The 12,482-nt window shown below is 30.2% G+C and overlaps 2 protein-coding genes across 2 annotated transcripts; one reads left to right on the top strand and one right to left on the bottom strand.

Annotated features, from left to right (window-relative positions):
* Positions 1-5,924: 5,924 nt before the first annotated feature.
* LOC108846323 (zinc finger protein 8) lies at positions 5,925-6,903 on the top strand. Its single transcript, XM_018619547.2, has one exon. The coding sequence runs from the start codon at positions 5,961-5,963 to the stop codon at positions 6,744-6,746; it is 786 nt and encodes a 261-aa protein (XP_018475049.1). The 5' UTR covers positions 5,925-5,960; the 3' UTR covers positions 6,747-6,903.
* A 2,579-nt stretch (positions 6,904-9,482) lies between these two features.
* Positions 9,483-11,509, bottom strand: LOC108845892 (uncharacterized). Its single transcript, XM_018619093.2, has 6 exons — positions 11,319-11,509; positions 11,174-11,224; positions 10,207-10,258; positions 10,074-10,132; positions 9,924-9,969; positions 9,483-9,803 (listed from the first exon to the last, which is right to left on the bottom strand). Exons 1-6 carry the CDS (start codon positions 11,442-11,444, stop codon positions 9,661-9,663), a joined length of 477 nt encoding a protein of 158 aa, XP_018474595.1. The 5' UTR covers positions 11,445-11,509; the 3' UTR covers positions 9,483-9,660.
* Between the last annotated feature and the right edge of the window lie 973 nt (positions 11,510-12,482).

The raw sequence follows: 12,482 nt of genomic DNA, 5'->3' as shown, positions 1-12,482 counted from the left end.
CTCTACTTAAAAGTAAAATATATTTCACCATATATTTCTATATTACGTTGAAGTTTGGTCCTTATATTAGCTGAACATTGTGAAGTCACATACAATGAAAAGACAAGATATTTGCTTGTCTCTCAAAATCTAGACTCGTTTTCTCATCTTCCATATTTTGTGATCTTAATTTATTACTGGCAAAACAATTCACCAAAATTTTTAGATTCACCAAAAAAATTTGACAAGAATAATAAAGAGGGAATTTGTATACATATATATTTATATAAGAGTGGAGGAGTTGAATCAAAGAATGGATGTGAAGGAAGAAAGTGAAAGATATGGTCCCCTCAAAAAAGCCATTAAATCTCTGAGCATATGACTATGACTTTAATGGCAAAGCAAATAGGTTTGCAATTGCATGATTCAATGAAGAGTTGCTGTTAGGGTTCGGGAGATTTGTGAGCTTTTAAGTGCATGTTAGTTTGTGGGGTTCATATGCCATTCACGGGACCCACCCAATTACATTGTCTCAGATTTTATTTGATTTTTTTCTCGTTTTTTTTTGTTAAAGGGTTTATTTTTTTTTCTCGTTTTTCTTTAAGATAGGTTTAATACAAGATTCTGTGACAAAGAAAAGGTTTTATACAAGGTAAGTACTTCCTCTATGGTTTATAGAATCTGTGACAAAAGAGAAGGTTTTATACAAGATAAGTTCTTCCTCTATGGTTTATGTTTGTGTGTGTTTTAAAGATTTTTTTTATCTCAAATGTCGTAAATATAACATATATGACTATATTATATGTTGTATACTGAGTACGTAGGAGGAATATACAAACTATACCGATCCAAAGATTCTACACATAGACTTCGATCATCTTTGAAACATGTTTTTAAACATATATTATTGGTTGTAAAAATTCCCTTTTCATTATTTTATATTACTAAACACATGTTAGAAATACTCACATATTCTTATAAAATTATACTATTTAAAACGCTTAAATTACTTATGACTTCCCAAGGTGTTTTTTTCTTTGTCCACAGTTTTGAAATTTAAATCGTACGTTAGGTTTAAGCAGGTCTATTTGTGGAAAATATAAAGAGATGTGGACTCTTCACTTGAAGTCCAAAATCTGCAAAATTATGTATATAAATTAATGTACTTTGGGACCAGGACTTCCCATGGACATTACCATAGTTGAATTTATTTCGTTCTTACAATACGTTTTGATTAATCATATATCACATACACGTTATGTGAATCAGTGAATTTATGTATGTAAACTCACTCTAAAACAACCTTTTCAGGAGAATCTGTCTGAGACAATTTCTTTAAAAGAACAATTATTTCTTTTTAAAGCTACATTTAATTTATTATAAGTGATGAGTTTTTTTCTTTCTTTATAAGAGAATATTTTTTCTTTTGGCCAAAAATTGGATGATCTGTATTGGACTATATAGAACAATGAGAGATGATTCAACACGTGATATATAAAACTGAATTCTTGAGTGTATAGTCTGCATTAATTTACAACAAATTTGAATCTCATATCTCGAATATATGGTTTTGTTTAATTTGACCAAGCATTGTATATTTACCAGATACCGCTATAAAACAACTAATCAAAGAGTTGGTCAAAACATAGGCTAAAATATGTTTTTTGAAAAGAAAAAAATGCTTTGCTTTATAATCATTTTCAAATAGTTTATAAGCTAATGGAGGTCAGTGTTGGAGATGGCGTTGCATCAAATGTGTTTGAATTTATCACTCTTTACTATGTTATGTACCTGGTTTCAAAATCAAATGACCTGATTCATATATATATGATGAAAATAATAGAAAACTTGCTAACTATAAAATATGATCCGAATTCTTGTTTGAATTATGCAAATATATATTTAACTTGAAGAATATTGCAAATTGAAATTAAGAATTTCAATAGACAATCATAAAGAGAACATATAGTTCAAAATGGAGAAGAGGTGGTACAAATGTTGCAATCGAGTTGATAAGTATCAAACACTGATGATAGGATGTGATCTCTGCAAACAAGGTTCAATCTTTTTGTTTAATTATCTAGTGATGTGATCAACGAGTTGATTATTAGCATTATTGAGTGATTATGTAAGGACCACCTCTCTCGTTAGATCATTTTTACATCAGTGAGATAAAACATCAAGAGAGTAAAAAATCTGGTCCTCTCTCTCTCTCTTTCTCTCTCTCTCTCTATATATATATATATATATATATATATATATATATATATTAGTCTAATAGTAGTGAAATCCATGTACTTATACGTACGAAGACATAATTACCAAATCACTTGGTCCATATACGGTATAAAAGAGTACACACCTAACTTCACCTTGCTATGCTCTCTTACCTGCAAATTAACTCTCACTCTTTTTAGTTCATCCCATTACTCAGCATGACCCCCATTTTCATCTGCTAACGATGACTTCGGTAAGCTTTTTGTCCTAGTTTCAACATTTGCATGAATGATTATTAGAAAAAACAAACAAAAGGGAGATAACTCTGATAAAAGAACTAACTGGAGTTTGAATTGAATAAAGAGGCCTCTCTATATATGTATTAATAGGAGGTTTTTTATGCTATGTCCAGTGATAATATTTTTTTAAAAATACATTATTTTTATACGTAAAATTTAAATTTTCATTAAAAATTATCTTTTTTTCATCAATTATATTTCTTTTGGCTTATTAATTTTTAACTTCTTTTTAAGATGTTGTTGAATTTAAACTATAGAAAATAAATTTTATTTATGTTATGTGTATTTACGATTATGTTTATATATATATATATATGTATATACATTTAAATGTATAAATTTTGTTTTCTAAATTCGAGAGGTGCGCGAGCTAGAGCAACAAATTTTCTTTGTCAAATCCATGATGCAGTTCGGGATGATAAACTGGATATATGGAAGGATGGGTTTTGTGAGGAATTAATTAGCAACGTCGGACTTATCCACCAAAGGATTCATGGAATTATAGTTAAAAATATTATTTAACTTAATAAAATATGGTTATATTTATATTTAAGTGATATAAATAAATTTATTAATTAACTCAATGAATAGACTAAATTGTTTTCAACTAACATATTTATGGTGATCATATACAAATAAATTTCATAATTTGGTAATTTGATTAGTTTTTCATACCAATTAATAAATTAAAGCATAATTAAAATATTTAATTAACAAATACATTCAAATCAATTTTTAAAAATACAAATATTTACATATTTTTATTTTTCAATTATAAGCTAATGTGAAAATTTATATATTATAATTATGTTATTATTTTAAAATTTTCACTAATGGTAATACATATATCTATGCTATATTTTGAAAATCATGGAATTATAGTTAAAATATATTATTTAACTTAATAAAATATGGTTATATTTATATTTAAATGATATAAATAAATTTAAAATATATTACAGTTAAATATATTATTTAAATTAATAAAATATATTTAAGGATTCATGGAATCATAGTTAAAATATATTGTTTAACTTAATAAAATATGGTTATATTTATATTTAAGTGATATAATAAATTTATTAATTAACTAAATGAATAGACTAAATTGTTTTCAACTAACATATTTATGGTGATCATATACAAATAAATTTCATAATTTGGTAATTTGATTAGTTTTTCATACCAATTAATAAATTAAAGCATAATTAAAATATTTAATTAACAAATACATTCACAATCAATTTTCTAAAATACAAATATTACATATTTTATTTTTCAATTCTAAGCTAATGTGAAAATTTTATATATTATAATTATGTTATTATTTTAAAATTTTCACTAATGGTGATACATATATCTATGCTATATTTTGAAAATCATACGAATATTTAAAATTTCAAAATGAAAATTTACATGTCATAACAAAGAATAAGATGTGTCATTATTTGACTAAATTATGTCATTGTTCTTCTTTACAATGAATGTGGTAATAACACATAATCAAACTTAAAAAAAAAATTTACTTTACAAATAATGTTTAAGAGATTTATCCAGCCATTGTTATTGTATTAATTTATTATTTTCGTAGAAAAAAGCTTACCCACAATGAAACACGTATAAATCATCATTTTTTATGATCCTGGTATCCGGATGCTTCGAAAGGAATTCGACTAACGCCTAATGACTGTTTCAGAAATTTGGGCATTGTCCGCCAAAAAACCCGCCGAAAGCATCCATGAGATCTAGTGATCACCCTATTTTAATCTACCAATGGCTACACGCAGTAGATCTAGGATCACATATAAATCTTCATTTCTTCTGAGATCACATATAAGTATATATTCATCATACAATCATAACAAGATATTATACTACATATATACACTACCCAATGTACACAAGATACATGTGTATTCTTGATTGAGAAATTTATGGGTGAATTTATAGATTCACCAACCAATGAGAATTAGTTATTTCATCCACAGATTTTTTCAAAAAAGAAAAGAAAATATTTAGAATTTATTTTTTAAATAAAAGAATAAAAATAAAAAAGAATAGTGATATCTGTCAAACAAAAAAGATTTTTCTTTTAAATTATTAAAGTGGTTTATACTAAACACTAAATCCTAAATTTTTGGATAAACTCTGAACCCTTGAATAAATTCTAAACCCGTGGAATATCTTTTTACCCAAGAATTTAGGATTTACCTAAGAGTTTATTGTTTATGGTTTAGGGTTTAGGATTTAGGGTTTAGAGTTAACTATAAACGGTTTTAACAATATTAAAAATAAAATAAAGTTTGTTTTTTAATTAAAAAATAAAAAATAGTAGTAGCTGTGAAAAAATTAATATTGTTAAAATCATTCATACTAAACTTTAAACAATAAACCCAAAACACTAAACACTAAATCATAAACCCTTGGATAAAGAGATGTTCAAAGGGTTTAGAGTTTATCCAATGATTCATGATTTACCCAAATGTTTAAAGTTTAGGGTTTAGTATGAACGATTTTAACAATATTAAAAAATATATTTTTTACAACTACTACTATTTTTTATTTTTTTGTTTGAAAACAAATTTTAAATATTTTGTTTCTTTTTTGAAAATATCTGGATATAAAATAACTAATTTTTATTGGTCGGTGAACCTATAGTTTCCTAGTGAACCAAAGAATTTCTTTTCTTAACTAATACTGTAAGATGTTAAAAAAAAAATTAATACTGTATACATTTCCCTGTATTAAATGTCTAGTATGTAGAAGCTTACTTTGTTTTTTGTTAACCTTAACTTCAGGGTTATCGTTCATGTATGAACAAAACAAAAAAAACTCACTTGTGATCTTAACATTTTACCCAAAAAATCACGTATGTACATCAATCACATCTTTTACAAGTATAACAAAATCTCTAAGATACACATTTGTGCAGCATATGTTTTACTTTCTATGGAAATACTAACAATCTACAAAAATACATATTATAAAAAATATTTGGTGTCGGTGTGACTGAAATTTGTATTATTATTATTTTTTGGTTTGATAGAACTGTACAAATATAAATTAAGAACACAAAGAAAGGGCAAATGATTTTTCAAATACTTTTTTTGTTTGTTTGTTAGGTTCACCTTTACAAATTATATTTTAAAAATCTCATATATGTGATAAGACTTATTTATCTTAACAGTTTCAATTTTTATAAAACCCTGTCTTCAAATAATTTGTTTTGTTCTTATTCTTCATAATTTTTTTTATAGTGTCCTAAATACTACTAAAATTGATGGTATAAACTATATTCGTCCAACTTCAAACTAAAATGTTAAAATCTAGGTTTTACTTAAGTTACTCGAGTTAATTAAACGAATGTTGGAACCTCTTTAAATTAATACGAATCCTCATCTCTTGTCAGTCAACCTCATTTGTCATAAACTCACTTCCTCTCTCTCTCTCTCTCTCTCTGCCCCCATGGAAGAAACCAATGGACAAAGAGAAACTCACAACTTCATGAACGTCAATGTTGAATCCTTTTCTCAGCTTCCGTTCATCCACCGTACCCGTACTCCTCCCAAAGATAAAACCTCCATGATTCGTCTCTTCGGCCAAGAGCTCGTTAGAGATAACCCTCGACAAGAAGCCTTCTCTCCAGATCCTTGTGAAACTACAACAACCAAGATCAACCATGAGAAGAATGTCAAGGAAGATAATAAGGACAAGGACAACATCAGTAACAGGAGATTCGAGTGTCACTACTGTTTCAGAAAATTCCCGACTTCTCAAGCCCTAGGTGGACACCAAAACGCTCACAAACGAGAACGCCAACACGCCAAACGCGGTTCCATGACCCCATACCTTGATCACCATCATTATTATCAGCCTGAGCCTCACCACGTCTACGGCTTCCTCAACAACTATCACCACCGTCACTATCCCTCGTGGACGACGGAAGCTAGATTCTACGGTGGTGGTGGTGGTGGTGGTGGACTACAACAAATGCCATCATATTACTCAGGCACTCTTCTTCCTCCTTCTTCTTCTTCTTCTTCTTCTACCCCACCGACGATCAACGGAAGTCCTTTAGGTTTCTGGCGTGTACCGTCTTCCACGTCAACAAACGCTATTCATGGAGTTTACTCAGCTTCACCAGCTTTAGCGTTTAGGGCCCATGACCAAGAGAGTAGGGAACCGAGTTGGCCCTACAAATTGATGAAACCTAATGTGAAAGATCATTTGAGTCTCGATCTTCATCTTTGATACTTCTTTGTGTTGGTATATCATTTAAACCTGGCCAACCAATTCTTCTTAGAGTGTTCATTCTTTCTGAAGAGAACCGGGCAGGATGTGTAGATCTTGAACGTTTGGCTTTTTCTTATTTATTATGAGTTTATATGATTATAAAATATGTTTATCCATTTCCTATTGTGTGAATGATACTAAAATAAAAAAAATATTATCTGTTCATTTCTTAGTTTCTATTATGGCTTCAAGATTTCTATAACTTTCAGATAAAGAGGTAACATTAAACTAAGAACCATGGAAGTCATACATAAGTACGTACTGTCCCTATTATTGCAGTCAAGAAAATTCTAGTCTTGATCAATGTCATATTAATTAAGCCACATTGTATTTCTTTTATAACCATTAAAACCCAGAAATCTCTTTAAGTCAAAACATCTACAGTCTCTGTTTAATTTAATGGTCTTTTACCGAATGAAGAGGCAAAGAAGAAAGCTCGTGGTGATGATGAATGATGATGATTCGGTGACTGTGGGGATCAGTGGAGACAATGGACAAGACAAAAGCTGGAAGAGAGAAGGAGAGTTGAGAAGTGAGAGTGGTCCATTGTTACAAGTTATATAGAGTTAGCCAAAGAGAGCTTCCACATCTATCACTCAACACGCAGAACCTAAAGCTATATATTAAAGCATTTCCTCAAAAGCTTTCTTCTTTTCAAATCTTTTTTTGGCAATTCAAAGAGAATCATCAACTAAGTTGTATACCAATATATTTACTTGTTCATCTCTATCTCTATGCATACATACATCATGAGAGTAGAAAACAAAAAAAAACAAATAGTTAGAGCATCAGAAACACATGGCCATGTTTCTTGCTAATTACCTTCAGAGAGCAGAGTTTGATAATAGCCCATTATGCATTCACAATAATCACAAGTTATTATCACATATATATACATATATATATATATATTATATATATATATGATGAGAAAAACCAATGATATCAATCCTCGTACCCAACATGTGTTACACTAATTAATACATTAAAGACAACCACCGTATAATAGGTATAATTAGGGCTGGGCGTTCGGGTACCCATTCGGGTTTCGGTTCAGTCCATTCGGGTTTCAGATTTTTGGGGTCAAAGATTTCAGCTCCATTCGGATATTTCTAAATTTTGGTTCGGGTTCGGTTCGGATCTTTGCGGGTTCGGTTCGGGTTCGGATAACCCATTTAAAATGTTTTTAAATTTTCAAAATTCATTATATACTTTAAATTTTCAAAATCTATAAGAAAGATAATATATTACATATAAATTTTCATAACATATATGTCAAAATACCTTAATTTAACATATAAATTGGTTTTCTTTGAATATTTGGATAAAAAATCAATAGATATTTAACTATTTCGGTATTTTCAGTATACTTTAGCTATTTTAAACATTTACTTTTGACTATTTGCATATATTTTCCAAGTATTTTGGAAAACTTAAAGGTATCTTATATATTTTTAATATTTTTAATATACATTATATATAAAAATAATGTATATATTTAAGTATATAAATTTATTTCGGATAAATTCGGGTACCCAAAATATTTCGGTTCGGATCGGGTTCGTTTTTGGTTCTTTAAATACCGAAATTTAAACCCGTTCGGATATTTAATCAATTTCGGTTCGGGTTCGGTGCTACTTTTTCGGATCGGGTTCGGTTCGATTTTTCGGGTTCCGATTTTTTTGCCAGCCCTAGGTATAATGTTTGCATAGACCAATAAAATTCAAAAGCTTGACTTTTTCTAGTTTTGGCATAACTTCAGTAACATTTTTGAGGCAAAAATGCCGTTAAGAACTCTTGTAGATACAACTATATAATTGAACAAAAGAGAAGCTTGTCCTTGGTAGTCTCCTCTGATTAATTATGTCATCAAACGTTATTGCGAAGTCTAATCAGATTAATGTGATTAACTAACTTTATACCCACCAATCATAAAGTTTAATCAGGTTATTGTGATATAACCTATGACCAAGCGGTGCAATCTCAGCCTGTCACAAGCCTTTTCAGACAAGTCTTATGGGAGAACAAAAAGACAAGTAAAAAAGACATATATGCAGTCGTCGAAACAGTTATTTGGATAAAAAAGCTGCAGAGGCTAAACCAGAGAACCACAGTACATCTGGGAATTACGTGATGGTTTTATCAAGTTGTGGAAAAAATTTAAGGATATGGTGGTGTCAAAGAGTTAACATCAACGACCCCACTAAAGTTAATGCAATGAAGAAGCGAGCATGTGATGAACAAACATGATAAAAGAAGCACATAATAAAGACGTGTGAAGCAGAGCTTACACATACATTATATAAACCTCAGGACCACTTTTCCCTGCTCTCTTGTCTCTTTTTTAAGATATGTGAAAGGACTAGTGGAAAGTTGCAACTTGAAGATGATAGTTCTAACTGTAGACATCTTATACAACTTTCAAAATAAAACTCAGAATTTGATTCACACAAGCTTCCAAAATGATGGTCTTCTTTTGGTGAAACCAAAGTTATCTATAGACCATGAGGTTAGTTAGTCCTTAAGACTCTGATTTCTTAAACTTAACTACTACTATTCAACACCATCCGAGTTATGTCAGGATTCATGACAAAACATATCAAAACTCATGGGGAAATTGGATTCGTAGGTAATCACTGAGAAGACACGGTTCTTGTAGTCACATGACTGCTTGCAAAATTAACCAGGAAGATATTTATAACAAAAATGCATTTATATTTTTATATAATAATGTCGAATAAACGTTATAGATGTGGCCGAGGTATAAGCTATAGAACAAGGTAACACAGAACAAATAGAAGGAGAAATTCTGAAATAAGCTACTAACACAGGAGCAACGCAATAGAATCACGTTTTTCATGTACATATGGCTTCATTTGACCTCTTCTTTCCGAGTTCGAGAGAGATGAGCGTCTTCGATGCGGCGGGTGAGCATAGAGATCACATAATGTGAAGCGCTTGAAGATGCATAATACGAGGTAACTGTCAGCTGAGCAAACTTGGGAAGTGCATATCCTACCATATATTATAAAAAAGTTCAAAAAGGTTCAGGTGCTTTCTTGAAAGAAAACAGACACTACTATAATAAATATTTAGGAACAAGAGAAGCAAGTGAGCCAAGGAAGATCATGTTACCTCCAAAGGCAGCTCCTAAACCTGAATACCCTAGTAGCAATGGAACCTATAAGCAAAAGCAACAAGTGAGAAGCAATGAGGTATTGAGGCCGTGAAACAGGAGGCACACTTCCAGAACTAGAAGACAAGGGAAAGAGATAAGAAGCATACCCCAACAAGGAAAGAGAGACGCTTTGACCCGGGAAACCGATTTTGAAGATAGGGGATCCCTGAAAAGACAAAAGAGATAAGATCTATTGTAGAAACTTTTTAAGTAACTAACCACAAGAGAATGATACTATACCTGTGTTGAAAGCATTGACGGCACTAAGCAGGCCACCAATACCAGAACCAGCCTATAGCACATGAGATACCTAGTTAGAAACAGAGTAGTACACGTTCTACATGAACAATCAGATAAATGTAACTTCTATGCAATCCACTACATGTCATGGTAGTAGTCCTAACCGAAAACATACTAAAGGAACCATAAAAAAAACTACACTTTGAGTCACAAATCAGTGAAATAAAGATAGTTAGAGACTACTATGATGCTCTGCACCAATAAGTTCAAGTGAAGAAGCCTAAACACAATACTAATCAGACAATTCCATAGACCAAACCAACAATAACCTGAAATAGTCATCTTCAGAAGGCAACGAATAAAAGGTTGAAACTTTTACATGACCCAGTAGAGTTTAATCATCTAAGCTAGATTGAAGAATCTCATTCCCAACATAATTGCATCTAAATTCAGCTGATTTCTATACAAACTCAATTATCCAAAATAAGGAGTCCAGAACAACTAGCAGCTGCTTATGTACTACAACATGTTATGGTAGTCCCAACCGAAAACATTCTAAATAAAACCTCAAAAACCTACACTTTGAATTACAAATCAGTGGGTTAAAGATATATGAGCTAAGAACAACAATTTCAATTGAATAAAGCTTAAAGACAATACTAATCAAGCACTGCAATACATCAAATTAACAATAACCTAGAGTAAAAAAAAGCCATCATCAGAAGTCAACGAATAAAAAGGTTGAAACTTTTACATTACCCAGCACAGTCTAAGCACCTAATCTAGAATGCAGATTCTCATTTGCATCTAAAGTAAGCTGATTTGTGCCTATATTCTCTCAGTAAAGAATACAAATTTCATAGAAAAAAAATCTAAACTTAACACAGATCACGAGATTGAAACAGAGATAGAACACAATTCTTCAGATGTAAATGTATGTATGAGATTAGTAAAATGTTAAACTGACCACAGCAGCAGCATCGTGCAGAACTGGAGTTATGGTCCACTCTCCTTTCTCCTGATGGAATTTTTCCAAAATGAAACTGATTTTTAAGACAATCCTAAAAACACAAAAGGATACTGAGAGGAAAAGACTAGTTGGAAGGCTTTACTTGATTAGGGGTTAAGAGAGAAAGGCAACGAGGACAGCGAGCGGAACCAAGACCAGGGTTCATGGTCGGATCATACTCAAGATTCGCACGTCTCAGCTTCTCTTCATATACTTGTCTAGTTCCCATCTCCCCCTCACTCTCTCAATCGCCGATCACCTGCTCTTGTTTCCTCTCTGATAATGTTTCCGCCGTCGCTACGTCGCTAACTGAATCTACTCAAATTATTCATTTATGGGCCTTTTGGGCTTTCTTATTTCAGCCCAAAGACAATGCATAAGTACTCTCTCCGTTTTTTTTTTCTAAAAATGTTAAATTTTCTATTTAATCCATTTTTTTTATTAATTAAAATTTGCATTGAAAATGTAAAAAAGTATTTATAATAAAATAAATTTTGAAAGACAAAACAACATTTAACATAAAATGGAAGGAGTAATATATTAAATCAATTGAAGTGAATTGAAAAGATTTAAATTTGATTTTTTATTCGATCTTAAAGATTCCAATATCTATAACTTTTCAGATCAAACAATTATTAGTACTAAATATCTATTAAAAATAAAATAAGTAATGAATATTATAAAATGTTTAAAATAAAGATATCTATTTAGAATTGATATATATAGATAAAGTAAATCTCTAAAAACATAAATAATTTTATAATCAAAATTAGCATATAAGGAAGAAAGTAACTAAAATAGATTTCATTAAAAAAAATTAAAAAAAATAAATGCTATCTTTAAGTATTTCTCTATTTTATATTAAATATTTATAAATATTCTTTAGCTTATTTAATAAAATTTATTTTGGTTATTTTGATTTTTAAAAGTTACTTTGTGACAAAAAAAAATTATTTAGTGCGTATTTTCAATGATTTTTGTTTTGAGAAATGAAGTTTATAATGTTTTCAACAGATCCAGACAACGATCAAACCATAAAAGTATGTACTGATCATCCAGCGGATCAAAGTCACTTTTTATGTATTTGCGTCTTGTCTCTTTGCAACCAAAGAATCTAAAGTTCTAAAGGGCTTAACCTTCTTGTTCTAAAGTTCTCCAAACAACATATTATGACTCAGAGAAAACTATAGATCATCTTCTGTCTGTACTGAGAAATTATTTTGGTCATGTTGTGTTAAGGTGATTCAACCCAACAATGTGGGATAAT

Source organism: Raphanus sativus, chromosome 3, assembly GCF_000801105.2.
Source record: "Raphanus sativus cultivar WK10039 chromosome 3, ASM80110v3, whole genome shotgun sequence".
Lineage (NCBI taxonomy): Eukaryota > Viridiplantae > Streptophyta > Magnoliopsida > Brassicales > Brassicaceae > Raphanus > Raphanus sativus.
Note: the sequence above shows the minus strand (reverse complement) of the source record. Positions and strands in the feature narration are given on the sequence as shown.

What these genes read in the sequence shown, in the direction of transcription:
- LOC108846323 (XM_018619547.2), top strand. Translation starts at nt 5,961, where the DNA reads ATGGAAGAAACCAATGGACAAAGAGAAACTCACAACTTCATGAACGTC.
- LOC108845892 (XM_018619093.2), bottom strand. Translation starts at nt 11,444, where the DNA reads ATGGGAACTAGACAAGTATATGAAGAGAAGCTGAGACGTGCGAATCTT. An exon ending in CGTCAATGCTTTCAACACAG is followed by an intron (nt 10,133 to 10,206) that starts GTATAGTATCAT and finishes TTGTCTTTTCAG; the next exon opens with GGATCCCCTATCTTCAAAAT. An exon ending in GTCTCTCTTTCCTTGTTGGG is followed by an intron (nt 9,970 to 10,073) that starts GTATGCTTCTTA and finishes TTTTGCTTATAG; the next exon opens with GTTCCATTGCTACTAGGGTA.